Raw genomic sequence first — 27,055 nt, 5'->3', positions numbered from 1 at the left:
CAGGAAACAGTCCTCCGTAAAATGCGTTGCACACATCTGAATATTTGGGTTGAAGTGTTCTGGAACAGTGTTGTAAATACAACTTAACCACTGATTTCTAGTCGTGTCCTCTTTTGGAAGGCCAAACAAAGTAGTTTCGCTTTCACAACAAAACACACAGCGACTCCACAACATGGCAATGGCGGCAACAGCAAGTATTAAAGTTACGCCTTCTTTCTTTGCGTGAATATTTGGGCGGCGTTATGCAAATCTTCTCACATCGTGACGTAGACATGTGGGGTGTGTTAGAACGAGCCGTTTTAGGTAGGCGTGGCTGACTTTTAACTTTTATAAAGAATATCTCTTTGGATTTGAGACTTTAGTCTTTGCAACTTTACAGATCTTCTTTATGCACCAAGAGCTTGTAACACTCCAAAGAGAAAGGAAAAATTGAAATCGCATCATATGACCCCTTTAAATGTGTCTGTTTCACTGGCAACAAAGAACACAAGCATGTTTCAAACTCTCCCTGTTTGCCATTGGTCAGTTAAGCAGGTAGTCTCGCCCTATACGCGTGCCATTGGTTGAGCCAGTGTTTATATGTCGGACCCTGTCAGGATGCCCAAACAAACAGATTTCACTTCCTTTCTGTGTTGTAAATGGCAAAGCAGTACACTTTAAAATGCAGTTTATACTGTTTATACTTCGTTTAACTAAACTGTTTATGTATCAGCATTGCCAATTAACAAACTCACTAATATCCAGTTTATGGTGTTTGACTAAAATTGACTTGTTAAAACAGGGAACTGAACGCTAAAACGCTTTGATATTGAGGTTTCTCTTATTGTTTGTGGGTATACACCAGGGGGGTATTCCAAAAAGCAGGTTATGTGACATACCCAGGTATGTTTGAGGATAAGCGAGCGGATAACCTCAGCTTTCGCTTCCAAAATCGGAGGTAACTTTCAGGGTATGTAAGTAACCATAGCAACTTGCTCTCTGAAGATAACCTGCTCCGGAGCAGGTTATGTTCCAGGGTTAGTTCACTTCAGCGCACGTGTGATCTACTGACGAGCCTTCAGTGGGCGTGACAGATAGCACACAACATTATGTAATATTACAGTATGTAATATAGCCTATTATATATATATACAGTGGGTACGGAAAGTATTCAGACCCCCTTAAATTTTTCACTCTTTGTTATATTGCAGCCATTTGCTAAAATCATTTAAGTTAATTTTTTTTCCTCATTAATGTACACACAGCACCCCATATTGACAGAAAAACACAGAATTGTTGACATCTTTGCAGATTTATTAAAAAAGAAAAACTGAAAAATGCTCAGTATTTAGTAGAAGCACCCTCTTGATCTAATACAGCCATGAGTCTTTTTGGGAAAGATCCAACAAGTTTTTCACACCTGGATTTGGCGATCCTCTGCCATTCCTCCTTGCAGATCCTCTCCAGTTCTGTCAGGTTGGACGGTAAACGTTGGTGGACAGCCATTTTTAGGTCTCTCCAGAGATGCTCAATTGGGTTTAAGTCAGGGCTCTGGCTGGGCCATTCAAGAACAGTCACAGAGTCGTTGTGAAGCCACTCCTTCGTTATTTTAGCTGTGTGCTTAGGGTCATTGTCTTGTTGGAAGGTAAACCTTAGTTCCAGTCTGAGGTCCTGAGCACTCTGGAGAAGGTTTTCGCCCAGGATATCCCTGTACTTGGCCGCATTCATCTTTCCCTCGATTGCAACCAGTCGTCCTGTCCCTGCAGCTGAAAAACACCCCCACAGCATGATGCTGCCACCACCATGCTTCACTGTTGGGACTGTATTGGACAGGTGCCTGGTTTTCTCCACACATACCACTTAGAATTAAGGCCAAAAAGTTCTATCTTGGTCTCATCAGACCAGAGAATCTTATTTCTCACCATCTTGGATTATTATTATTATTATTAGAGCTTCATGTTAATGTTAATTTAATTTTTATGCTAAAAAAGTGCATATAGCTGCTAATTGTATTTGTTGTTTGTTGATTTTCAAATATAAAACTTATTGAAATGTTTTCAGTGTGTGTATCAGTTCTTTTTGAACATGTTCATCTAATTTTAACAAAACCGTGATAATATTGATAACCGTGATAACTTTGGTCACTATAACCGTGATATGAAATTTTCATACCATTACATCCCTACTCTTGACACATGCGAGCACGCTGTGTATCATCAGCATGCTCAGAGTCATGATTGCTTCACAACTGTTGTGTGATGCAACATTTCTCAGCTTGTCTAATGTTAGTACTTGTATTCAGAAACCAGAGTAGGTCCTTCATTGCGACAGTCATTCATTGCGCTGGAATAAGGCTCAGCTGTATTTTGAGCTTGTGGCAGGGGAGACTTTGTTTATGCTGATTTTGTTTTTAGCCTACTTCACCATCACCGTGAAGCAGATTCCTGGCTGTTGGTTGGAAGTGGCAGCTGATTTTAGAACTTGTTTACAAACCAGTTAACATTTTAGCAATACTAATGCCACCTTTCTTTTTTAGATCCGTTTAACCTCTGATAACCAGGTGTGATGTGCTATATGATTAGTTCAATAGTAATACTATGCGATGTAGTGTCATTGATATATTAAAGGGGTCATATGATGTTGCTAAAAAGAACATTATTTTGTGTATTTGGTGTAATGAGATGTGTTTATGCGGTTTAAGGTTAAAAAAAACACATTATTTTCATCATACTGTACATTAATGTTTCTCCTCTATGCCCCGCCTTTCTGAAACGCGTCGATTTTCGGCGGGCTTGAGAACAGCGCGGCCGGCGGATTCGACGAAGTAGCTGTGGATCCGGCGATCCACAGCGCGAAGTTGATGTATTTCCTCAGCGACCAGCACGGATCAGCTCTAGGCATGACGAAGCGGATATCGTCCTCCTTTGGAAAGCCAAACAGCAGTTTTGCTTTCAATACGAAACACAGCGTCTTCACGACATGGCGGCAGCAACAATACTACAGTGAGAATAAAAGTTACGCCTTCTTTCTTTGCGTGAACATTTGTGCGGCGTTATGCAAATCTTCCCACATCGTGACGTAGACATGTGGGGGCGTGTTAGAACGAGCCGTTTTAGGTAGGCGTGGTTGACTCTTAAATTTTATAAAGAATATCTCTTTGGATTTGAGACTTTAGTCTTTGCAACTTTACAGATCTTCTTTATGCACCAAGAGCTTGTAACACTTCAAAGAGAAAGGAAAAATTGAAATCGCATCATATGACCCCTTTAACATAGCAGGACAGACACCATTCTGAAAGGTCAGTACACACACAGAACTCTTTACACTCCAATCATCTTTGGTGTTGCTCTTACTGTGTATGAAGAGAGGATTTTTTAATGTTCACATTAGCCAAACAACTTAAGACCATATGATTTACAATCTGCTGCCTGTTAAATCTGTCATATTGTATGATTATCATTAATCTAACTACTGTAGCAGCATTGTCATTGTTAATGAAAACTAAAAGTATTAAAAACAGTTTTTGTTAATTTAAATGAAGCTTAAATAAAAATATTAGATGAAAAACTTGAAATTAAGAAACGTGAACAAAAACTAGACATGAAACTGAATGAACTGAAATAAAATGTTGAAGTACTAAAATAACTAAAACAAAAAAATTTAAGCTAAATAGAAATATTTAAAAAACAAAAATAAATAAAAAAGCATAACAAAATTTAGAAAACAAACTAAAATTAAACAAAAAATGCTAATGCAAAATATTTATAAATACTGTAATAATACGCTATATAAATAATACTAAAACAACACTGTATGGAATTATATGGAAAATAAAACTTGAGGTTATGCTATTTTAATAACCCATTTTGAATTGTAATTTCCTAAGATATGAGGGTTCGATTTATATTCAAAACTGAAATATGATCATGTTGATATATTTTTAATGTATTGCTGTTGTGTTTCTCCATTTTTGTGACAAAAATAATTTAAAAACATAACAAAATTAAAGTGAAAACTGAAAAGGCTAATAATACTATAAATACTGTAATTATATATAAATAATACTAAAACAACACTGTATGGAGTGATAAAATAAAACTTGAGGTATTAATAGTGGTATAATAACCCGTTTGACTTCTAATATCATAAGATATAAAGGTTAAACTGAGATCAAAACTGAAATCTATTCATGTTGGTGTACTACTGTATTTAATGTATTACTGTTGTGTTTCTCAATTTTAGTGACTACCTTTTCAAACTGCTCCTCATCGGTGACTCTGGAGTCGGGAAGTCGTGTCTGCTGTTGAGATTTGCTGTGAGTACAGTCACAGATGGGTTGTTTTGTCAGCTTCTGCTGCCAAACATGAATTAAAAATCAACTGAAAACATGCAGTCTGCAAATCATATAGAATTGATTGAATGTATTTTATAGTAGATATATACTTGCACAATATATTGTAAGATGGAGTATATCCACAAAAGTAAATACGTTTTCATTCTCCTTTCTGTTTGTCTGTGGTCCTTCAGGATGACACGTACACTGAGAGCTACATCAGCACCATAGGCGTGGACTTCAAGATCCGCACCATTGAACTTGATGGCAAAACCATTAAGCTACAGATTGTAAGTCCATACATACTCCCTCATAACACTCATTTTTCACAAGCTCCATGACAGCATGACCATTACATTATGATGACCGGCTTTCTTGGGTCAATAGATGAAACTACTGACTCATTAATGGGGCCAAACCTTTCTGTCTTTCTTTCTTTCTTTCAGTGGGACACTGCGGGGCAAGAAAGATTTCGAACCATCACCTCCAGTTACTATCGAGGGGCTCACGGTATCATTGTGGTCTATGATGTCACGGATCAGGTGAGATGTCATCAGTAATTCTCCTCCTTTGTTTGGCCTTAATTTAACAAGGCACACTCTGCAGCTGAATTGATGATAATTTTCAAGGCTCAAGGACATTTATCACATTTTTCTGTAGTTCTGATGCTGTGTAAACTGTGCTGATTTCATCCTTAGAAAACCTCTCGCTTGATGATCTGCTTGTCAAATTAGTTATTTTAAGTACATTGTTACCAGTGTTATTTTAGTATACTTTATACCAGGGGTGGGCAAACTTGGCCCTTCCAGGTCACTTTCCTTCAGAGTTTAGCTCCAACTCTAATCAAACACACCTGAACCAGCTAATCATTGTCTTCAAGACTACTAGAAAGCTACAGGCAGGTGAGTTTTAACAGGGTTGGATCAAATCTCTGCAGGAAAGTGGCCTGGAAGGGCCAAGTTTGCCCATCACTGCTTTATACTATTAAAATGCGAATTAATATTTTGAATTAGCATTTATTTTTTATATTTTCAGTTTTCATTTTTTTTAATGATTTATATATATTTCTGTTTAACTTAAATTTTTGTTTTAGGTTCAGTATTTTGAGTACTTAGGGCCCTATCATACACCTGGCGCAATACGGCATCAGGCGCGTTGTTTAAATAGCAAATGCATTTGCGCCTATTTGTGCGCCCATGGGCGTGCTGGTCTGAAAACGAGGTGTGTTCAGGCGCATTGTTGGCGCGTTGCTATTTTGAGGCAACTGAAATAGACTGCGCCATTGACCAACAAAAACCTGGTCTAAATGAAAAATTAAATTCCGCCATGTAAATAGCGAACCCGCCATGGCGCGAGTGCAACTGGCTTTTAAAGGGGATGGGAGATGAGACTCTGATTGTTTTTTTTGCACGTTACGCCCAAAACACACCCATTACACATTAAGAGAATAGGGATAACCCATTTAGACAGTGCGCCGGGCGCGCAGACCGTTTTTCCGTCGTTAAACTAGCGAAAGTGGATTCGGACACGCCCTCAGTGCACCTGCGTCGTGCGCTTTAGACCATGCGCTTAGATCGTTAAAATAGGGCCCTTAAAGTTTAAGTCAGTTGCCAAGGCAACATTTCTAATTTTCGATTACATTTTTACATTTAATATTTATATTTTATTTTATTTCAGTTTCTGAAAATGATTTCAATAGTTTTAGTTTACAATAACAACCCTGGATAATACTGCATCATTAACGCATAAAGGGTTGAAATTAAGAATTATTTTCTCTGTCTTTCTCTCTCTAAAGGAATCATATAACAATGTGAAACAGTGGCTACAGGAAATAGACCGCTACGCAAGCGAGAACGTCAACAAGCTGCTTGTGGGGAACAAATGTGACCTCACCACCAAGAAAGTAGTGGACTACACAACAGCCAAGGTATTGATGCGTCAAAATAGACGCATCTAATCTGTATTAATTTTTGATTTGAAATCTCCGTTCCCTTTTTTATCAAAACTAGTGGGCTTTACAAGCCCAATTGCTTCCCATTTCTGTGACATTGGTAGCATAATAATGTACTTTTAAAGGGTTAGTTCACCCAAAAATGAAAATTCTGTCATTAATTACTCACCCTCGTGTTGTTCGAAACCCGTAAGACCTTCATTCATCTTCGGAACACAATTTAACCCTCCCATAGACAGCAAGGTAACTACCACGTTCAAGGTCCAGAAAAGTACCAAGATGATCGACAAAGAAGTCCGTGTGACATCAGTGGTTCAACTGTAAAGTTACGAAGCTACGAGAATACTTTTTTGCGCAAAGAAAACAAAAATAACGACTTTATTCCACATTTTCATCTCTACTGCGTCACTTTGGACTAAAAATATCTTAAATTTTGTTCCGAAGATGAACGAAGGTCTTACAGGTTTGGAACAACACGAGGGTGAGTTCTTTGCGCAAAAAAGTATTCTCGTAGCTTTGTAACTTTACAGTTGAACCACTGATGTCACACGGACTACTTTGTCGATCATCTTGGTACTTTTCTGGACCTTGAACATGGTAGTTACCTGTCTGTCTATGGGTCCATATTTCATCAAAAATATCTTAAATTGTGTTCCGAAGATGAACGAAGGTCTTACGGGTTTGGAACAACACGAGGGTGAGTAATTAATGACAGAATTAAAATTTTTGGGTGAACTAACCCTTTAACCTTAGTATTACTGCTGCTCATGCTAAGGTTTAGAGATTTGAATAAAATGTTTTCTGGACATGAATGATATGTCAAATTGTGCAACTTGTTCTAAGTGCTTTGATTTAGACTTGCATTGCAAGAGACCGGAATATCATAAAGACTTGTGTTTGAGCTCATTTTGACTGCAGCCAGTAAGTAACCACCTAGGGACCTCTTATAACACTTGAGATGTAGTCACATTAATTTCGTCAAAATTTCATAGGCAAAAAAAGGTCCTTTGTTGATAGTTTAGTGATGCATGAAGCACCACTCGCACAGAAGTCACTTTCAAAGTGACAGCTTTCTGTTGGTAAAGTAGCCTCAGATGCTGACATGGCATTAAATAAAATGATACTACTACTTTCTGTTGGTCACTATGGTGAATTTGCATGAAAAATTTGAATCCAATGCGAAAGTTGCTTTATAGAGGGAAGCTTTGCACAGGCATAAATCACTCACATTTTCTTCAGAACAAAAAATCTGACAAAAATCTATATTAACATGTAGGCTAATTGTGGAAGAAAATGACCTTTTACAGTATTTAATATAGTTGATAGACAGTTATACATAGTCAAACCAAAATTTGTTCAGACACCTTCAATATTTCACACATTATCAGAGTTTATTCGCTATAGTTTAGAAAATGGTAATAAAATATGACAAGAACTCGGAGTTAAACTGTGTCAGAACAAATTCATCTTGATGTCAGATAACACTCAAGCAAAACATGGTCAGGTCAAAGTGTCTGAATAATTTTTGGTCCCAAATTTTCATCAGTTTTACTGGTAGTCCACTGTATGAAGAATTTCGGGGTATAATATGCCACAGTTTACTTTATTTTGCTATCCTCACTTACATAAATAAACTATAGTGTCCTGCACCCACTAGTAAAAAATAAATAAAAATTATATCTGGTGTCTAAAAATTTTTTGGTTTAACTGTAAGTGCCAAGCACAAAGTTGGGCAAAATAAAAAAGTGTCTCACTCTGATTTATTTTTACCTTCAAGGAATTTGCTGACTCTTTAGCAATCCCCTTCCTTGAGACGAGCGCTAAGAATGCCACGAATGTGGAGCAGGCCTTCATGACAATGGCTGCTGAGATCAAGAAGCGCATGGGCCCTGGAGCGACAAGCGGAGGAGACAAGCCCAACCTGAAGATCGAGAGCACTCCTGTGCGGCAGTCTGGCGGCGGCTGCTGTTGAAGAGCCTGAGCGTACACACACACACACGCACACACACGTACACAACCATCCCTTTCCCTCTTAAACGAATTTTCTCACACACACCAAAAAAAAGCATTCTCAAGGGAGGAACCACTGCATTAAGAGCCAACGTCTAACAGCCTTATGGCTTCATTTATGACAACATAGTCTTCATGTTTTTATTCTCCTTAGCCATTCCTTTTGTGTAAGACACCTCACCTCTTTTTCCTCCCTGTGCACATTAATAACCCTGCCCAAGTCCATATCCCCGCCCTCTGTACTTAAAGTCCAGGATGGAGCTTTAGTACAGTCATATGTCCATGTATAGAAACAAATGAGAGCAGATCTAGGGGCGATTCTCAAATCCTCCTTTTAAACAACTAGCGAGGTTGTGTTAAGAACGTTAACCTATCTCTGTAGTATTTCTAATTCTCTCACACGTCGTCACTTGAATGAGGTTTTGTTGGCGAAAGCATGGCTTCTGATGCCGAATCAACAGGAAGTCAACTGCAAACAAGTCGGCAATATTCTATAGTTGTTCTCATCCTATTAGTATATTATTGTTATGGTGATTTTTAAGACTGATTTTTTTTTTCTAATGAAGCCTTGTACAAAGGCTTACTGCTGTCATTGATGTAGTTTGGTCGGGGAAGGGACGGATAGGGATGTTTTTTTTTGTTCATAATGGATTTGGGGGGGTCTAGGCTTTAGGCTGGTCGATGAAAGCTACTGTTCCCTCTATTACCTCAGTGACCTCTGCTACTTTTGAGTGTTCGGCCATCGCAGGTTCAAAATGAATGCACGAACACCATCTCGACATGTTGAGGTTGTTTCTTAATGTAGTCAACAGTTTTGTGGCTTTGGTTTGAAACCTCAGATCTATAATTTAGTGTCGTTTTACCATCTTATTGAGCCAGACTTCCAATCCGTAGTCGTCGCTGCTGCCAAAAACTGTGCGTGTGCTTTGTATTTATTTAAATACGGTAAATATATTTGCATATTTGTGAAGGGCCTTAATTTCGCCACCAATGAAAGCATGGTAGTTCCATGGATCCGGTTCAGTGTGCTATGTGTTTGTGTGGGAATATTGTGTATTACATCTAGGAATATTGGGATTGACTGGTCCAGTGTAGGAGACCGGATATGACCTCCCATGTTTCCATGAAACATATTCGTACACCTAGCTTTCAAATCTACCTACAGATAGATCTTTAAAGGTCTAGAAGCTCATTCAGATGTGATCAAAGAGATTTATATGGATCCTGCACTCTTCTCCACATAGTTACAACTCAATCTTACCAGCATTTTCAAAAAAAACTGCAAATGATTGGTCTGAAGACAGTGTTTTTGACCTGGCTGTTTTATTATGTACTACGTGGATCTAGAAACCGTAGATAGAGTTTGTGAACTTCACTAGTATTAGTGCGTCACTTGATCTTAACTAGTCTCACCATTGTGATATTATATCACTTTCGCTCACTGAGCCAGTGTAATCTCGTTTTTACACCACTAACATGCAATGCTAACGTAACCACACATTCTTGTCTATAATATTGTGTGCTTGTACTATTTAGTAAGTGAACTGGTAATGTGGGGTTGGAGGGAGCAGTAGCAGGGATATGGGTGCGTGTGCAATGGCTGGGAAGGAGGGATGGGCAAGAGGCAACTGCGTTTGGGAACATTCCTTTGATTTTAAAACCGGTCCGTGTCGTGGATCCCACGTTACATCTGTGTGAAAATAAAGTCTCATTTAAACCCTGCACTCATGCACACACTAAACAAGTGCTTTTTTGGGATGCGTTCGGAAGGGTCATTGTTTTCTCAGAACGCCTGCTGTCTTTTGATCTATGAATTATGTGGTAATGTGTGGGGATCGCGGAAAGATGAAAGGTATGGGGTGGGGGGTGGTTACTTATGAATGTGATGGAGCGTTCTTATGCTTTTTGTCTTTTTACTTTTTACCCATGTCATTTGCACATCTCATTTTTTTGATTTAAGACACGGCGATGGTAAAATGGCAAGCACCTCTTTAGCAGTTTCCTTCTCTAATATACGCGCTCTTTCTCTATCGCCCTTTGCTTGCTCACCCCGGTGCTGTTTCATTGCTGGGTTTGATCTTGTTTTCTCTTCTCTGTACATATTATAAATATATATAATAAAATGATCAACATGAGACTTAAAGATGACTTTTCCTGCTTGCTTTTTTGAGGTGTCGAGTGAAATTATGCGTGGGTGGTGAGGTAAGTATCACTTCCTGTGTTCGCTGGAAATTTGATAACTGATTATTTTGAAAGTTGAATCGCATAAAACAGCGGTCCCCAAACTCTGTCCTCGAGGGCCGGTGTCCTGCAGAGTTTAGCTCCAACCCTAATCAAACACACCTAAACCAGCGAATCAAGGTCTTACTAGGCATACTAGAAACTTCTAAGCAGGTGTGTTGAGGCAAGTTGGAGCTAAACTCTGGACTCCGGCCCTCCAGGACTGAGTTGGGAGACCCCTGGCATAAAACCTGTCAGGAACATGTCTGTGGCAATCACAAAATATTTGTCATTTTTAATAATAAAAATAATTTTGTCTGGACTGGATGATTCTCATTACTTTATTACAGTTTAATGTAGAATGTAATGAGAATCAGTGTTTAGAATAATGAAAATCTGGACACATTATAGTAATGAGAATTGGAGGAAATGTGGCTGGTTGTCATGAAAATAATGTCATAATGCAAAAAAAAAAAGGATCCAATTTCTCTTTTTACAAAAAATTAATTTTAAATTGTTTTTATTTGGTTTTGGGTGAAATATGACCCGGGTATATATTTGTGAGATTTACCAATTAAGCTAAATAATATGACTTCCCAGACCAGTGTTATTTCAATAGTTTATGTACTCCTTTATATTGAATAAGCTTAGCAATCAAAATCAACAAAAGAGCAATGATATACAAGTGCTATAACAAGTCTCAGTTAGCTTAACGCAGTACACGTAGCAAGGTTTTTTTTTTAAATAATATAAATAAAAAGAAAACCGATGGAATAGAAAAAGAATAGAACAAGCTAGTGTGTTTTTGCCTCAGAAACCTTTTTTGCTTTTGTCAATCAGAAGTCAGAAAGTCAGAATTATAATTGTATAATAAATAAAAAGAAAACAAATAGATAGAATTGTGTGTGTATGTGTATATATATATATATATATATATATATACAGCCTTCATTTTTATTTCAGTTAGTTGATAACTGAAATATTTTCTGATTTTCATTTTTTAAGTTTAGGTTTTTCATCAAATATTTATATTTTTAATTAACAATAAAAGCAATGTTTCAGACAGCCCTATGACCTCCATTTTATTCTTAAATTTACTTTACATATAAGCAAACCATAAAGTAGGTCTTTACTACCCTGTACCATGTGATAGCAGAGTGAAGGTCATTTCTATGTGTGCCTATCCGTCTCCACCTAGTGCCCTGTTAGCGTCCTAACAAATGATAATGCATATTTATGGAATATTTTACATTAATGATATGGTGGGGTAATACATGGATCTCCATTTGTGTATGAAAATCAGTGATTGTGTCCAGTAGTAGACTGTCTGAAGTATGCAAGACATTATATATCTGTATATTTGACTCTATTTCTCCTTTCATATGACTGAATATAAACGCCATAAATAGAAACCATTTCCATTTGATTTCATATTTGACCTGTTGATTTACTATGTCTTGTGTGCTTGTTTCTGTTTCTGAACAGACATTTTCGGAGGCGCGTGCATGTGTAGTAGGGCTGAGCCAATGACCTTGAGTTATTTATAGCCAGTCAGAGTAGCTGCAGTCAGTGTGCAGGAATGTACCGTTCTGCTCAGAATCCCCTGAGAGAGAGAGAGAAAGAGAGGAGATAAGAGCGGATGCAGCATCTCTCTTTCTCTAATTTCTCACTGTGCCAGCTCATCACAATCTCTAAACTGAGACCCTGAAATGTAAAGAGATCTGAGCATTCGTGTGTAGTTCATGCATCATCACATGCGCACGTGGATGCTAAATTTAAACTCTTTTTGTTTTTCTGGCTGAAGGCTGGTCTTCGTCTTTTTCCTTTTCATTATTCTCTCAATTTCTCTCTAGCACAAAAGTTTGCATTTCCCCCATTCTCATTTAAAAAATCATTATAATTTTTTATACACATACGTAGATAGATTTCATAAGTAATTTTAATTATCTATACTTTTTTTTCCTGTACTACCTTATTTTTTGCCCTGATTTAAATTAAACCATTGTATTACAATCAGGACTACATTCACACCAAGAATAACTTTAATGTTAACGATATAGTTTTAAAATCGTTCTAAATTTATCGTTGGATATTGTTGGAATCACTTTAAAAATGAGTTTTCCCCCCAGCTGAACGATGAAAAACATTGACAGCTAATCAGAATCCATCCTGCTTTAAAGAGCTCGAGCATTTAAAGTGGCAGACGACATAACTGCAGTGCTTATTATAAACAGAACGTTTGTCCGCTGGTGTGGACGCTACTATCGTTCTTGGTGTCAACGGGCCTTTAATCAAAATCCTCAGTGAGAATAATGACAATTCAAATATCTGGAATCATCATAGTAATGAAACATCAAGGAGAAAATGTGCATTGTATTTGTTTTTTTGCCAAACGTCACAATGCAAGAAGTCTTAATGTTCCTATAATAATTGTTTTTTCTATGTGATTTACTGGAGAAATGTGACTCAGATACGTTTTACTCCATTGCCTCAAGCTGACTGCAGTTGCTTTGTCAACATTACACATTGTCAATTAAGGCCTTGCATGAAGCTCTTACAAATGCAAATGTATGCAATTTCCATTCACTTCTTCTTACACACAACGCTCATCTTTTCAACTTTTAATTAATCTCTTTTATTTACACATTCTGCATTACATAAAGTATATTCCCTTTTTGTCATCTTTGCCTTATTCACAGGCTCTTAATTTTGTGTCCATCCTCCACAGTCCAAACTCTCCGTTTCTGTTATTCAGTCTCAACATCTCACTTTCTGCGCGGCAGCTGTTCCTCTCAGTCGACCGGGCCTTGGAAGATGAGTTTGATGTGGCCTTGTTCCCCAGTCAGCCATGTTCCACAGAAAGGACAAGCAGCGTGGAAGGCATGCGTTCCGTGCGGCAGTGGGATCTGACTCCAGCCTTGCACCGTCTTTTCCGAGCACACGTGACCGCAAGGGCAGAACGCATGTGTCGGAGGCCCCGCGTCCAGGTACAGGCCCCCTTCGCATCCGAGCCAGAGGGGTACATAGGGGCCCACCCCTCTGCACATGGGACACTCTCGCTCTCCTGTGGTAGCCGGAGCTGTGCCTCCACCCCCGGTTAACGCCACCGCAGACGATCCCGCTTTCTCCTTACGAAACCCCCACTTGTGGTAGCCGTGCACATGGCCGCAGTTCATATAGACCCAGGGCTGTTTCTTGTCGATGGTGGCGCGCTGTGCCAGGCTGGGGAAGGCGAGCGTGTTGAAACCCACGGGGCACTGGGGACGGGCAGCGTTTAGTTCCTGGCGTAGAGACTCGAGCTGTTTTAGAGTCGGGGTGTGACGAAGACCGCTAGGGGTCCGCCAAAGCAGAGTGGCCCCGCAGAGATCGATGAGAGAACCATCCTGCAGCATGTTTGATTCGTTCTCTACCTGTGAGGTAAAAAACACACACATGCAATCACTCACAACATTCTGCAATGTCTCCTTCTACAGTCTACAGGTTTGGAATGACATTAGGATGAATAAATGACAGAATTTAAATTTTTGGGTTAACTGACCTTTTAAGTCTGAAACTGGCACATAATGTGCCATGATATCCAACTAACGTCACTTACTTGCTAAAACATACAGAATTTAGAATTGAATTAAGAATTTTTACATTCCAATTCAGTTCCTGAATTTGAATTGAGGTAGCGAACAATGACGCTGAAGTGCAATTAAAATAATTTGACTAACTTTTCACTAGAAAAGCAAATTTTGTCAGTCCTTTTAGGCCTTTTTTACCTTGGTTGAAAGTTTTGAAAAAAGTTTTTAAAGCTGTTGTTTTAAAGCTTGACATTTGAAAGTCTACAGGCCTTACGAACAGAGATCAGATATTTGAAATGCTACTTTTTTGAATTTTGTATTTGGTCTACAATATTGTTCAAAAGTTTGGGGTCAGTAAGATTATTTTTACTGTCTTCAAAAAAAGTCTCTTATGTTCACCAAGGCTGCATTTACAGTGGGTATAGAAAAGAATCACCCCCCTTTAAAATATTCACATTTTCAGCCTGCAATGAAGACGGACACAGTTTTTGTTTTATCCAGCTGTATTTACTCAGTGCAACTTACAACATCCAAGTGAAAGATATAACACCAACATATCAGAAAAAAACGAAACAATCAGCGAGTTGGAAAAAGGATCACCCTCTTGTGTCCGTATTTTGTTGAACCATCTTTAATTACAGCCTTTAGTCTGTTGGGATGTGTCTCTACTAACTTTGCACATCTAGACTTTGCAATATTTGCCCACTCTTCTTTGCAGAACTGCTCAAGTTCAGTTCAATTTGATGGTGACAGTTTTGTGAACTGCAGTCTTCAAGTCATTCCACAGATGTTCAATGGGGTTTAAGTCTGGGGTCTGACTAGGCCTTTTCTATAAATGTAATTTATTCCTGTGATGCAAACCTGAATTTTCAGCATTTACTCCAGTCTTCAGTGTCACATGATCCTTCAGAAATCATTCTAATATGCTGATTTGCTGATCAAGAAACATTTCTTATTATTATCAACGTTGTGCTGCTTAATATTTTTGTGAAATCATGATATCATTTTTTCAGCATTCTTTAACGAATATAAATAGCATTTATTTGAAATAGAAATGTTTTGTAACATTATAAATATATTTATTGGCATTTTTGATCAATTTAATGCTTACTTGCTAAATAAAATCATTCACATCTTTCAAGTAGTAGTGAGTAGTAGTAGTAGCCTATATTTCATCATCTTTAATAAATTCACTTTTGTCGACCATGGTGGAAGAACAGTATCTGTGTGGAATTTCTGTGAAATATAATTCACTAAATTCAATTGCCTGTGCGATGTGGCCAGTGAAGAAATGAGCAATGTTATGTTTCGACCACAGATGTCCATAGAGAAGCCAGAATTCTGCAGTGTACCTTTTGAAACATTTTTACTTGTGATTCATTACCAAGATTAAAGCAAATTCTCACCAGTTTTCCTCTCTGCTGGGCCGACCGTGTCTCTCGAAGGGCAAAAACATTCCCACATACTGAGATCTCCCTCCACACCCCTGGAGCGGGTTCAGATACAAACTCCCCTGCTGGGTGCATCACCAGCACCCCGTTGGTTGTTAGTCCATCCATCAGACCATCTGAGGTCCTCCATTTAGCAGCTCGCTCCTGGAAATCAAGCACATCAAGAGGATTTTACTAATCTCTTCAGTATCAACTCACAGCGAAATCAAAAAGTGTCGTGGCTTACTGTCAGATTAATATCGGCTCTCTTTTAATGTACATGCATGTTGTGTGTTACATATTAAATCACTGACTAACTGAGCTTAGAGGATTATAATGCACAGACAGACACTTTAGGCTTTCCGTTTATAGCTACTAGCTATTACACAACACACCTACTTCTTGGAGCTGCATTATACAGTGGGAGTCTGAAATATTTATACCTAGACTTGAATACAGTATCCATTCTTTCTCTCGTTCTCTTTCCACCTCCACAGAACAGCAGTGGGCAGAGAGCCTGTCAAGGACATTTGTATGAGGCCATAGCCGTGTGTTGATATGTCATGCATCACTGCCGGCTACTGGACCATTACTGTCCTCCAGGTGTCTGTGTATTTTTGAGAGTAAAAACGAAGCGTAGATCTCCACTATTGAGTTAGCTACTATCAAGGTCGAAGCAAGTATTAAGTTCATTATTTGAAAAGGCCTGGAATGAAAGAGTACATGTAGTAATGGATTAAAGTAGTGTTCCATTCAAGGTCTACTTCCATTGCTCAGTGTACGAAAGCTGATGAATAAGGGGCATAAATCCATATTTTCTCAATAATTAAAGGGTAAGTTCACCCAAAATTTAAATTCTGTTAACATTTACTCGTCCTTGTGTTATTTTTATCTATACAGTGAAAGTCAGTGGACTCGAAATTACACTGGACCCCACTGACTACACCGGACAAAAAAGTTCTTAAATATATGATCTGCAGAAGAAAGAAAGTCATACAGATTTGAAACAACATGAAGGTAAGTAAATAATTATAGAATTTTAATTTGTGAGTGGTCTGTGCCTTGAAGTCACATACACATGATTTGAAACGGTTGATAATCATAATCAATAATCAATAATCAAGCGCATTAATTGTGAATAGCAATGTGGAATGATGTGAAATGAGTCATTTTGATCTTAAGCATCTCAGTCGGTGACAGCAGGAAGAGTAAAGCTCAATAATGTGTGTGCACTCCTGGTAATATCAGTCTGTGATGTAAAATGTATATTAATGTTGTAAATATAGATCTACTGTATGTAATTAGAGGTGTTTGCTAAAGCAACAAACCTGTATAAACAAACCCTTTACACTAAGTAACTCATCAAACACTGTTTGTACTGTGGACAGCAATGATATTCAGATCATGCTTGTTGAAGAGAGGCGTGCTATAATTTTCTATGCAATCAGACTTGCGTTTTTTTCTTGTCACAAGACTGAACTGACACAAAACTAGAAAAATGTATATTCACTATAGAAATGTACATGATTTTCCAATAACTAAGATATTTACTTATTTACATGACTTTCTAGGTCAAGAAATCAAATTTTTTTAAATTAATATTTTAATATATTGATTTTATTATACACTGGCGGACAAAAGTATATTTTGTACAAAAGTGTATTTTTTAATGTTTTTCAAAGAAGTCTCTTACAGTATGCTCACCATACCATTTATTTGATCAAAATACAGTAAAACAGTAATACTGTGAAATATTACAATTTAAAATAAGTGTTTTTTTAATTTAATATATTTTCAAATGTAATTTATTTCTGGGATGGCAAAGCTGAATTTTCAGCAGCCATTACTCCAGTCTTTCCTTGATCCTTCAGAAATCATTCTAATATACCGATTTGGTGCTCAATTATTAATACTGGTTCTTTTTATTAATAATTTTATTTAATTCTATTTAATTTAATATTTTTATATTTATATTCCCAGGTTTTATATGACTGTGGGGTGGGCTCTTTTGACTCTCGGAGTCTCTTGGGATAGTAAGAAACAATCTAGCAACCACTAGGAAGTCCTTAGCAACCATATAGCGATTCCCTTGCAACATCCTAGCATCAGCAACAAGTAACATTTTTGAAACAATTTACAAATCTAGTTCAATATCCAATAAACAAACCACTAGGCTGAAATTTTACTTGACATTCTATGTGGATGTCCTGTGAACTGATTCTTTTTGCCTGTTAAGGCAGCAAAAACTGACTTTAATTAACAGGCAAAACAGTAGGAAAATAATGTGTCCTCTTCTACGGTGTTGCTTTTTTGATGTCAGTGTAAATAATCCTGTGTTGTCGTCTTCTGTACTTTGGCAAAGATTCTGCATTAGTAAACGCGGCTATGACTCAATAGCCTGTTATGACTCACCCCAAGGAAGATGTTTTTGGAAGAGTCAAAGCCCGCTGCATATATTCGTGCTGTGTAGGGAGCACTACGCTCACACATGATGCGACAAGCGTAGCGGGAGATCGTGCTCTGGGCCGACTGTCCTCCCTCTCCATTTGCGCCCCCCTGCCCCTGTCCTCCACCGCCACTGCTCGCTGTGTCTGTCACCACAAAGTCTATCATGCTCTCTGTAGAACGGCCGATCTAAAGACAAATTAACAACCAGATTAAGTGAGATATTCAAGGATTACTTCACTCAAAAATTATCATTTTTATTAATGATTTATTAATTACTCATGTTGTCCCAAACCCCTATGACTTTCATTCTTCCATGGAAGACAAACAAAATATGCTGAATAAATGTACTGTCCGCTCAGCCCCCATTCATTGTAATTTCATGGAAAAGAGCAACATGTACGGGATCCACAGTATATACAGTACCATTGGGGTCAGTAGGATTTTTTGTTTTTAAAGAAATTAAAACGTCTATTCAGAATGGATACATTAAATTGATCAAAAGTGATATTTATAATGTTACAAAAGATTTATATTTCAAATAAATGCTGTTCTTTTGAACTTTCTATTCACTAAAGAATCCTGAAAAGCTGTTTTCCAAGATTTTCAACAGCTTTGCCATTACAGAAATAAATTACATTTTACGATGTTTAAATGCATAATATTTCACAATATTATTGTTTTTACTGTATTTTTGATCAAATAAATGCAGACTTGAGCATAAGAGACTTATACTGACCCTAAACTTTTGAATGGTAGTGTATATACCATATTGACTATAATCTGATTTTTTTTTTGTATATATTGGTATCAATAAATATTTGATATTTAATTGTGCATGCTCATTTCAACCTATTTTTACACTTTGATTGCTGATACTTTAGCCATCATAATGCTTGCTTAAATGTAATCTTTATTTTATATAATAATTTAACAACACCGTTAAACATAATATTCAGCAAATCTCAAAATTAATGTCCATCTTTCATGCTCTATAATGTTTTGATGCCGAAATAAATATTGATAGTTTTGGGGGTGTTTAATTTTGTATTATTTTTTAAAGACAAAATAATATATAATTTTAATATTGACCACTTATTGTATCAGCCATAAAATTACCAGCTTATTGTTATCAGCCAGATTTCTAATATTGATGCATCACTAACCAGTACATTATTAAAAAATGTCTTCTTTTGTGTCTCAAGGAAGAAAGTTATTTATGTTTAGAATGGCATGAGGTTGAATAAATGACAAAATGTTCATTTTTGGGTGAAATGACCTTTATGTTTGTTGAGAAACAATGACATTTTACATAATTGAGGCCAGAAATATAGGCGTCACGGTTTGTCCCAGAAGAAGGCACAAAGACGATGAATAGCGTTCCAACACAAAGTTTAATTATAATCCACACAAGAGTAATCCAAACAGGCTGAAGTAACACACGTAAACAGTGACTGGACCCTGAGTGACTGAGAAGGAACAACTTAAATACACAGTGATAACAAGATGATAATGAACAGGGGTAATGACTAGATGAGTGTCCATGACGACTGATGACTGGCGAGAAACTAAGACAAAGAAACACATGTGACTAATGAAAACAGACTGAAAGTCCAATAAAGCAAACTAACTCAACATAACTGTGACGTTACACCCCGTAACGGAGGATGAGCAGAGGGAGGGATGGTGGGGGTTTGGGAGGTGGACGAGGATGTGGCGCAGGGATGGTAACTGGATGTGGCGATGACAGAGGGATGGTGGCAGGTGGACGATGACAGTATCCTGGTGGCAATGATGGGAAAAGCCCGATGGCACAGACCCAGAGCTCGGCTGTGACGACAGCCCATGGCTGAGTTGAGGGAGGGAGGAGCCAAGATGTAGATGGGGCTGTCGACATCTGGGGGATGACCGATGGAGACAAGGCCAATGGATCCAAAGGCGAAGACAGAGAGCTGATGGAACCGAGCGATGTCACTGGCACTGAAGGCCTCAGCGATGCCGAGGCAACAAATGTCGGAGGCAGAGCCAGAGTACCTGAGGGCTGAGGCGGAGCCAGTGTGACTGAGGACAGAGGCGACGCCAAAGGGAAGGAGGAGCCTGCTGTAGCCATAGGGGTGGAGGGACAGAGCACAACAGATGGCCCGCAAGTCTGTGGCGGAAGTCGAGTGATGACTGACCAAGGAGGAGCTGGTGGGATGAGGGAACTCAGTGGAGCTGCAAGGCCGAGGGTCTCCGGTGGAGCCGAAGGTGGGAGGAGCCAAGGCGGAGTTGACAGGTCGAGATGGAGCGAGGAGATCGGAGGCAGAGCCACAGGATCCTCTCACATGAGCTCTGCAGGTGGATGCCTGACCTGCGGGTCGATGTCAGAGCAGGGAATCCCCAGAGATGGCGTATGGCTGCAGACATCTGGCAGCATCAGGGCTGGAGGACTGGCTGAGCTTCACGGTAACACAAAACTTGACAGAATAATGGTAAGTGCAACACTGTCCATGCCGATTGAGATGAATAAATCATAGTTCATACAGGCATTGCTGCTGTCCAAAGACAGCGGTGATGAAGATACCGGAATTGGGTGGGAGTCAAAACCTGTCACAACTCCATAAGCCATTCCTCATTCTCCACACTCGCTACCTCCTCGTCCACTGATGTTGCGGGCTCACACCCCTGGTCAGACTCACGATGGAGCTCAACTTCCGGGGTGAGGGTCAGCTCTGTCCTCTTCTCTTTGGGCTCTGGCTTACACGTCGCAGCGGGCGGTAGCTCTCCGTCTGTGGGGGGCTCACACGAATTCTCCGCAGTCGAAGTTGGTGGAACGAGCTCTGGGTCTGGCTTTGTCCTGGATTGGGGATAGATACTCCAAGGCTTCCCTCCAGTCAAGTCCAGAGGTGTCTGGGAGGTCCACGGGATGGTGGTAATTGGCCCCGATCCAGAATAAAGACTTCAGGGTCTCGTCGTTGACAGGGCTGGTGATTGAGAGACAAAAAAGTTCTCCGAAAATGTCAACAAATCTCACTGCAAAGTTAGGTTGTGGTCCGGTCATCTGTCACGGTGTGTCCCAGAAGACGACACAAAGACGATGAATAGCATTCCAACACAAAGTTGAATTATAATCCACACGAGAGTAATCCAAACAGGTTGAAGTAACACACATTAACGTAAATGGTGACTGGACCCTGAGTGACTGAGAAGGAACAACTTAAATACACAGTGATAACGAGATGATAATGACCAGGTGAAATGATTAGATGAGTGTCCATGACGACTGATGACTGGCGAGAAACTAAGACAAAGAAACACATGTGACTATTGAAAACAGACTGAAAGTCCAAGAAAGCAAACTAACTGAACATAACTGTGACAATATAAAGGTAAATACATTCACCACTACGACAGTATACTAAATAATTTTAAATTTATTTGCATGTTTAATGAACTCAATAGTGAAATTTAAACAGGCAGTTAAATGAAAGAATCCTCTCTTCTTCTGGTATGATGCTTTGCTCACCTGAAACATGTCGGTGTTGGGGTCATGTGTATATTCCACTATAACAGAATGACTCCGGGACAGTGTGTAGGATATGCTGTGCTGGCTTTTGTTGCTTAGGGCCTGCAAACACACACACACACACCTCTTTGACTAATGGCCTTTGTTACATCATTCATCGCTTAACAAGTCAGAGGAACATAAGGCAGTTTCAGGTTCCCTAACCTTATGCAATAGATTAGCAAAGCACTGGGTTGGTTGCAGTGTTATGCAATGACTCTTACAGAATTTTGTGGGTGGGTCAGGAAGACACTTATGTTGGAACAGATTTCAAATCTTTTGGAAGCCATGAAAAAAGCTGTTTTAGATAAAGTATCTGGTCCTATCAATTGTTAGCATTAAGACATTACCATTTATATTTTAGAACTAGGCGTGGAAATTGTAAAGAATTTAAGCAAACGCTGTCACCTTCGACACCAGGGGCGTGGAGACGTTGTGGATGACATCAGGTTTGACGCCGTTGGCTTTGGGCCGTTTGTAAAGGGCCAGCCGACTTCTCCTGCGGCCCTTGTCCCCGCTAGCTAGTGAACCATTATGCCTGCATGTAACAAAACCACAGTAGTCCAGTCTGAGCTTAGCGAATGCTTTGAACAATAAAAAAAAATGAATTAATCAAAAACACATTCGGTGCTTAATTTAGATGCAGCACTTCACCCGCTGACTGATTTTGATAGGGCTGACAGATTGAGGACAGACTGTTGTCTTGGGGATGACAAAAACTAGGCATGGATGACTTGTTTTCACTTAAGAGCATTGGTGTGTACTTAAAAATAATTAAATGCATTATTCTATCTCTCCATCGATACTATGACAGGAGTCATGAGACGTCCACAAAATGGCTAATGCAGGCCTCTCAGAGCCTGTCAATGAGGAGGCGAAGCCATCTTATAATTCATGTAGACAACGATCAATAGTCCAGACACTTAAATGAGCTCTCTCAATCTCCTTTCATCTCACTGGGAGGCAGTGTTCATGTTTATGATGAAAACGTCTTTCAAGTTAGATAATTTTTGTCTATTTTACTCTGACTGAACTAGAATATCTAGTGTCAGATATACTAACAGCTTGTGCCAACGCAAACCCTTTTTTGGCGTTAAAAATCTACTGTCAGGATTTACTAAAGACATGCAGTGAAAAATTAGTGGTGAAAAGATCAGGACATTTATTTTGTGGCTAAACTTATTGCATATGCATTTGCAAGAGTTTCCCTTTCAGAAGCAAAATTTATGGGAGGAGAGTATTTGAATGAATCATGCAAGGTGATTTACTAAGGTTTGCAGTAGTCTGTTTATTGGTATTTGCACCATTATTTAACGCCCAAGAAAGCAAGTCGTAACCCATTTTGAGCCTGTGTTGTTAGTACATTACCCACACCTAATTATCATTGGCTCTGTTAGTTTGTGACTCTGTGCTAATTTGTGCTGCCCTTGCAGCATGATTGCATTGGTCATTATGGAAATGATCTGGCTGCGTCTGTGCACAATTAATCTGGGCACAGTAGATCACCCGCAGAACTTCTCACTCCCATCGCCACTTTTGTGGGATTGCAGTCTCACGCTAATTTGCCCTGTTTAGTAAATCTGGCCCGTAGTCTCCAAAAAAATGGATGGACAAAAATGTGCTAAATAACTCAATAATGTCAATGTGTTACAGACTACTTGACTTAATTTTCTGTGCAAATGTAAGTTGACATATTATGTTTGTGTTTTGGATATACTGTAGCTGATTATATAATATACATTTCCCTTCAAAAGTTTGGGGTTGGTAAGATTTTTGAATTAATTTTCTTATGCTTACCAATACTGTATTTATTTGATCAAAAACACAGTATAAATTGTTATATTGTGAAAGTTTCAATATTACATTTGTTATGTCTATCTATGTTCCTGTGGCTCAGTGGTAGAGCATTGCGTTAGCAGCGCAAAGGTCGTGGGTTCAATCCCCAGGGAACACACATACTGATAAAAAATGTATAGCCTGAATGCACTGTAAGTCACTTTGGATAAAAGTGTTTTCAAATCAAATGTAATTTATTCCTGTGATGGCAAAGCTGAATTTCTGGCATTATTATTCTAGTCTTTAGTGTCACATGATCCTTCAGAAATCATTCTAACATGAAGATTTGCTGCTCAAGAAACATTTTGAAACATCACAGCCGGAAACATCTTTGGTAAACAGAAAGTTAAAAAGTTTTTTACTGTTGTTATAAAAATATAATAAATACATTGATTAAAAAACAGCATTTATTTGAGATTTTTTTAAAACAATGTAAAAGTCTATGCTGTCACTTTTTGATCAATTTAATCTGTTTACAAAACAGCTTTTATAAAAGATATTATAATTGTAACATATATTTGATTTTTTTTCTTTAATAGAAGTGCAAAATGGAAAAGAAATTAACACTTGAACACCATCATGTGCTTTCTCTTTTCCACCTCTTGTACTGTGCTATTATGAAAGAAAGAGCTAATCTGAACTACAGAAATGTAAAGTGCTTAACCTTAATTTCATCCTTTCAATATTATTGAATATTATACAATATTATTATATTATTCCTTCAGGGTTGTTGTGGATGTTTTCTTACCCGAGTACAATCAGCTCCCCGTACTTGATGGGCTCCTTGTCCTCAGGGCAGAGAGCATCATGGGACTGAGATCCTGAGCCCAGAGGAGGAGACGGCTGGTTCTTGTTGCATGATGGACGCAGCTCCAGGGATGGAGGAGGGCAAAGAGCTTCGGAGCTCCCTTCCAAAACCATATCCAGAAGAACCACTCACAGCTATGAGAGAGAGAGAGTGAAGGGAAGAATGTGAGATTGATATTGTTGATCATGGTGAAATGACAACTTTATTTAATAAGTGCTACAGGGAGAGGAAATGGAAAAACAGTATGATTCTTAACTGCATCCCAACCCCCCATTGGTTACTCCAACTGTAAAAACAATAACAGTCGTATCACGGATCAGCTGCTATGTATTGATGTAACAACTGATCCTGTGAGAACAGCCTGAGATAGTGTGGCTGTCTCTTCTGAAGTCAACAAGCAGTCAACCATCAACTGACAACCTATCAGGAACAGGAGATTTAACCAATCCCAGGAGAATAACAACCTCTCTGCAATTACAAAGTCAAGCGCACCGATGCAAAGGACTTCATTGTTGTTTTTCATACAGACGTAATGGAACAGAGTCACAGCAGTGGCATTTCAAAGGTTCGATACTGACTGTTAGATAAATTGGTGTTGTCATTACTCTGAGTACTTAATGTGTCTTTATCTATCTGTCTATCTATCTATCTATCTATCTGTATTTCTGTGAATCTATCTGTCCGTCCATCCATCCTCTATGTGTTATTTCACTGTAATCAATGTTATTTTAGTATTATTTATATGCTATTATAGTATTAATTAGTATTTTTATTAGTAATTTGCTTGCTTTATATTTTAATTTTAGATATAGTAAAAGTAGTAGATTCTATTTAGCTTTAATTTATTTTATTTCAGTTTTAGTTTTAGTAATTTTAGTACTTCAACTTACTTAACTAATATTTACATTTCATTTTAATTCAGCTGGAAAATTCTGTGGAAAATTTCTGTTATGAAGCTTCCTCTAGTCTACAGTGCCCTAAACACACTAAATCACTTTTATTTATTTTTTGTTTTTTATTATAAGCATCTTGCAATTAACACAACATTAAATATATGTAAAACCTTTGTAGTGCAAAAACATCAAAAACATTAACAGCAACCGGTTATTTGTCAGTTTGCTTCTTCCAGGCTTCCTTATGCAGCAAATTAATCTGAACCGAGTGCACAGGAAGCTGACTGGAGATGACGGACAGCGCAGATGAGCCAATCGCTGCACTATTAAGGCACTGCATGACTGTGGGTGTGCAATGGTGAGAGGTGGACTGGGGGCTGAGAGGGTGAGTAGAGGGAGGGAAACTGAGAGAGGACAAAAATAGAAATAGCATGGTGGTGTAGGTGATGGAGAGGAGAGGAGCAGGGAGGGCCAGCGGGATGGAGAAGGGTATGTAGAGGAGTAATACATATAGAGTGCTTACAAAACAGCAGATTGTAGATAACAGAAAATTACTAGGGATGAACAAGCACTGTTATGAAGAGATTGTGTGTGTGTGCTGAGGTTTGGCAGAGTGATGGATTGCCTGTTCTGTGCCACGCACTTTCTAATCAGCCCACAACCTGGGGGAGGAACAAGGGAACGAGAGAGATATGGGAAGGGAGATCAACAGGAATGCAGGGATATGGAGGGGTGGTGAGGACAATATGCACATTATGGAATGAGATCTTTCCAGACACAACAACCTTAGTGTATAGTGGCTTAGCATATAATTAAATGACAAGCTCAGTCTGTGAGCTCGAACTGCTCTTCACACATTATTGGGCAGCTTATCAATAATTCATTGGCTTCTGGTGCCTTTATTAAAGACTTGAGTCCCACAGTGCAGGTACCTCTAAAAACTTCTTCTTTATTCCCTTCATCTCCACTTCTCAGATCACCACGTCCTCCCTCCGGTCTGATTTTATGTCCTCCCTGATTACTGTATCATCTTCCGTCACCTTCTCTGTTCATTCCCACAATCCTCTCTGCTGCCTCTGCAGCGGGGTGAGCGAGTGTGGCGCGTGAGACTGAGCGTATGAGTGTGAGCGGGGTAGACAGAGAGCGAGTCTGCCTCATCCATCTCTATCAGGAGCCAGATGAAGTGGGTTCTAAATATACACGCACGAGGAAATGATCTCACGAATAACTTATGAGGCTTTACTCGAGGCCAGGCTTGCCAAACTTAATTCTTCAAAATCTGTATCTGCTTTTCAACAGATCATTAGCTATTTCGCCGTTTTGTCGGAGCTGCACTTTTGTGCAATACACATCTTGAATGCTCGTACAGCTGCAAAATTTCTGTCTGCATTGTTGTTCTGTCTGCAAACAATAGTATTGGTGTTATGCTTTCACACATCTGGCATCCTCTAGCAAAGTGAATTTGTATATGTAGCAGAATGTAGTTTGCACTTGTATTGTCTGCTGGAGTCAGCTCAAAGTGATGGCATCTCATAAATGCAATGAAATATTATTTTACATTCTTAGTGTCTACAATGAATGAACTTGCTTCTGATTGGTCGATGGCAGCAATCTGGAGATAAATATATTTCTGTCATGACAACTCTCGGAGGAATTTGGCATGGTAATGTACATGACAATGTCTTGGCGGAATAGATCTGCTACGCTGCTGCTGCAGCAGAGCAAGTACCGAGACTTGCTACTGCCAATACATCCACAACATGCTACGGTAAGCATGTATGAAATACTGCTGCTGCACATATAACATATATGAATAACCCCCATATAGCATACATGAATCACCCCATAGCAGATCTATACAGGTGGAGCTGGGGAAGGTGGAGGGTTTCTGAAGCAAGCTGCAACTGCTACGGCAAGCACTGGTCATATATTTGAATGTTGAGCAGCAAGCTCATTGGCTACCAATACAGGAGAGAACCAATCAGCTGTGCCATGTGATAATGATGTCATTAGGTCAGATTGAGTTAGACCTATCAGACT

General features: G+C 38.8%; 2 protein-coding genes across 3 annotated transcripts in view; one reads left to right on the top strand and one right to left on the bottom strand.

The window, feature by feature from the left end:
• LOC107731909 (ras-related protein Rab-1B) overlaps window positions 1–10,416 on the top strand; it is a 12,361-nt gene extending 1,945 nt beyond the window's left edge. For both annotated transcript variants that reach the window (XM_016543111.1, XM_016543110.1), the window contains 5 exons: window positions 4,222–4,294; window positions 4,507–4,602; window positions 4,759–4,854; window positions 6,108–6,239; window positions 8,041–10,416. In XM_016543111.1, coding sequence (XP_016398597.1) covers window positions 4,222–4,294; window positions 4,507–4,602; window positions 4,759–4,854; window positions 6,108–6,239; window positions 8,041–8,235 — 592 coding nt within the window. In that variant the 3' untranslated portion in view covers window positions 8,236–10,416. The remainder of the gene's footprint in view (window positions 1–4,221; window positions 4,295–4,506; window positions 4,603–4,758; window positions 4,855–6,107; window positions 6,240–8,040) is intronic.
• A 2,663-nt stretch (window positions 10,417–13,079) lies between these two features.
• The window catches only part of LOC107731914 (E3 ubiquitin-protein ligase pellino homolog 1-like), a 20,622-nt gene continuing 6,646 nt past the window's right edge, over window positions 13,080–27,055 (bottom strand). Inside the window, exons 2-7 of the mRNA XM_016543119.1 lie at window positions 24,063–24,256; window positions 21,887–22,016; window positions 21,440–21,541; window positions 17,902–18,123; window positions 15,466–15,654; window positions 13,080–13,903 (exon numbers count right to left, since the gene is read on the bottom strand). Coding sequence (XP_016398605.1) covers window positions 13,286–13,903; window positions 15,466–15,654; window positions 17,902–18,123; window positions 21,440–21,541; window positions 21,887–22,016; window positions 24,063–24,235 — 1,434 coding nt within the window. The 5' untranslated portion in view covers window positions 24,236–24,256 and the 3' untranslated portion in view covers window positions 13,080–13,285. The remainder of the gene's footprint in view (window positions 13,904–15,465; window positions 15,655–17,901; window positions 18,124–21,439; window positions 21,542–21,886; window positions 22,017–24,062; window positions 24,257–27,055) is intronic.

The sequence above is a fragment of the Sinocyclocheilus rhinocerous genome, unplaced genomic scaffold, assembly GCF_001515625.1.
Source record: "Sinocyclocheilus rhinocerous isolate Xijiao unplaced genomic scaffold, SAMN03320098_v1.1 scaffold1841, whole genome shotgun sequence".
NCBI lineage: Eukaryota > Metazoa > Chordata > Actinopteri > Cypriniformes > Cyprinidae > Sinocyclocheilus > Sinocyclocheilus rhinocerous.
The sequence above is the reverse complement of the archived record's forward strand: the minus strand, read 5'-3'. Positions and strand labels throughout refer to the sequence as shown.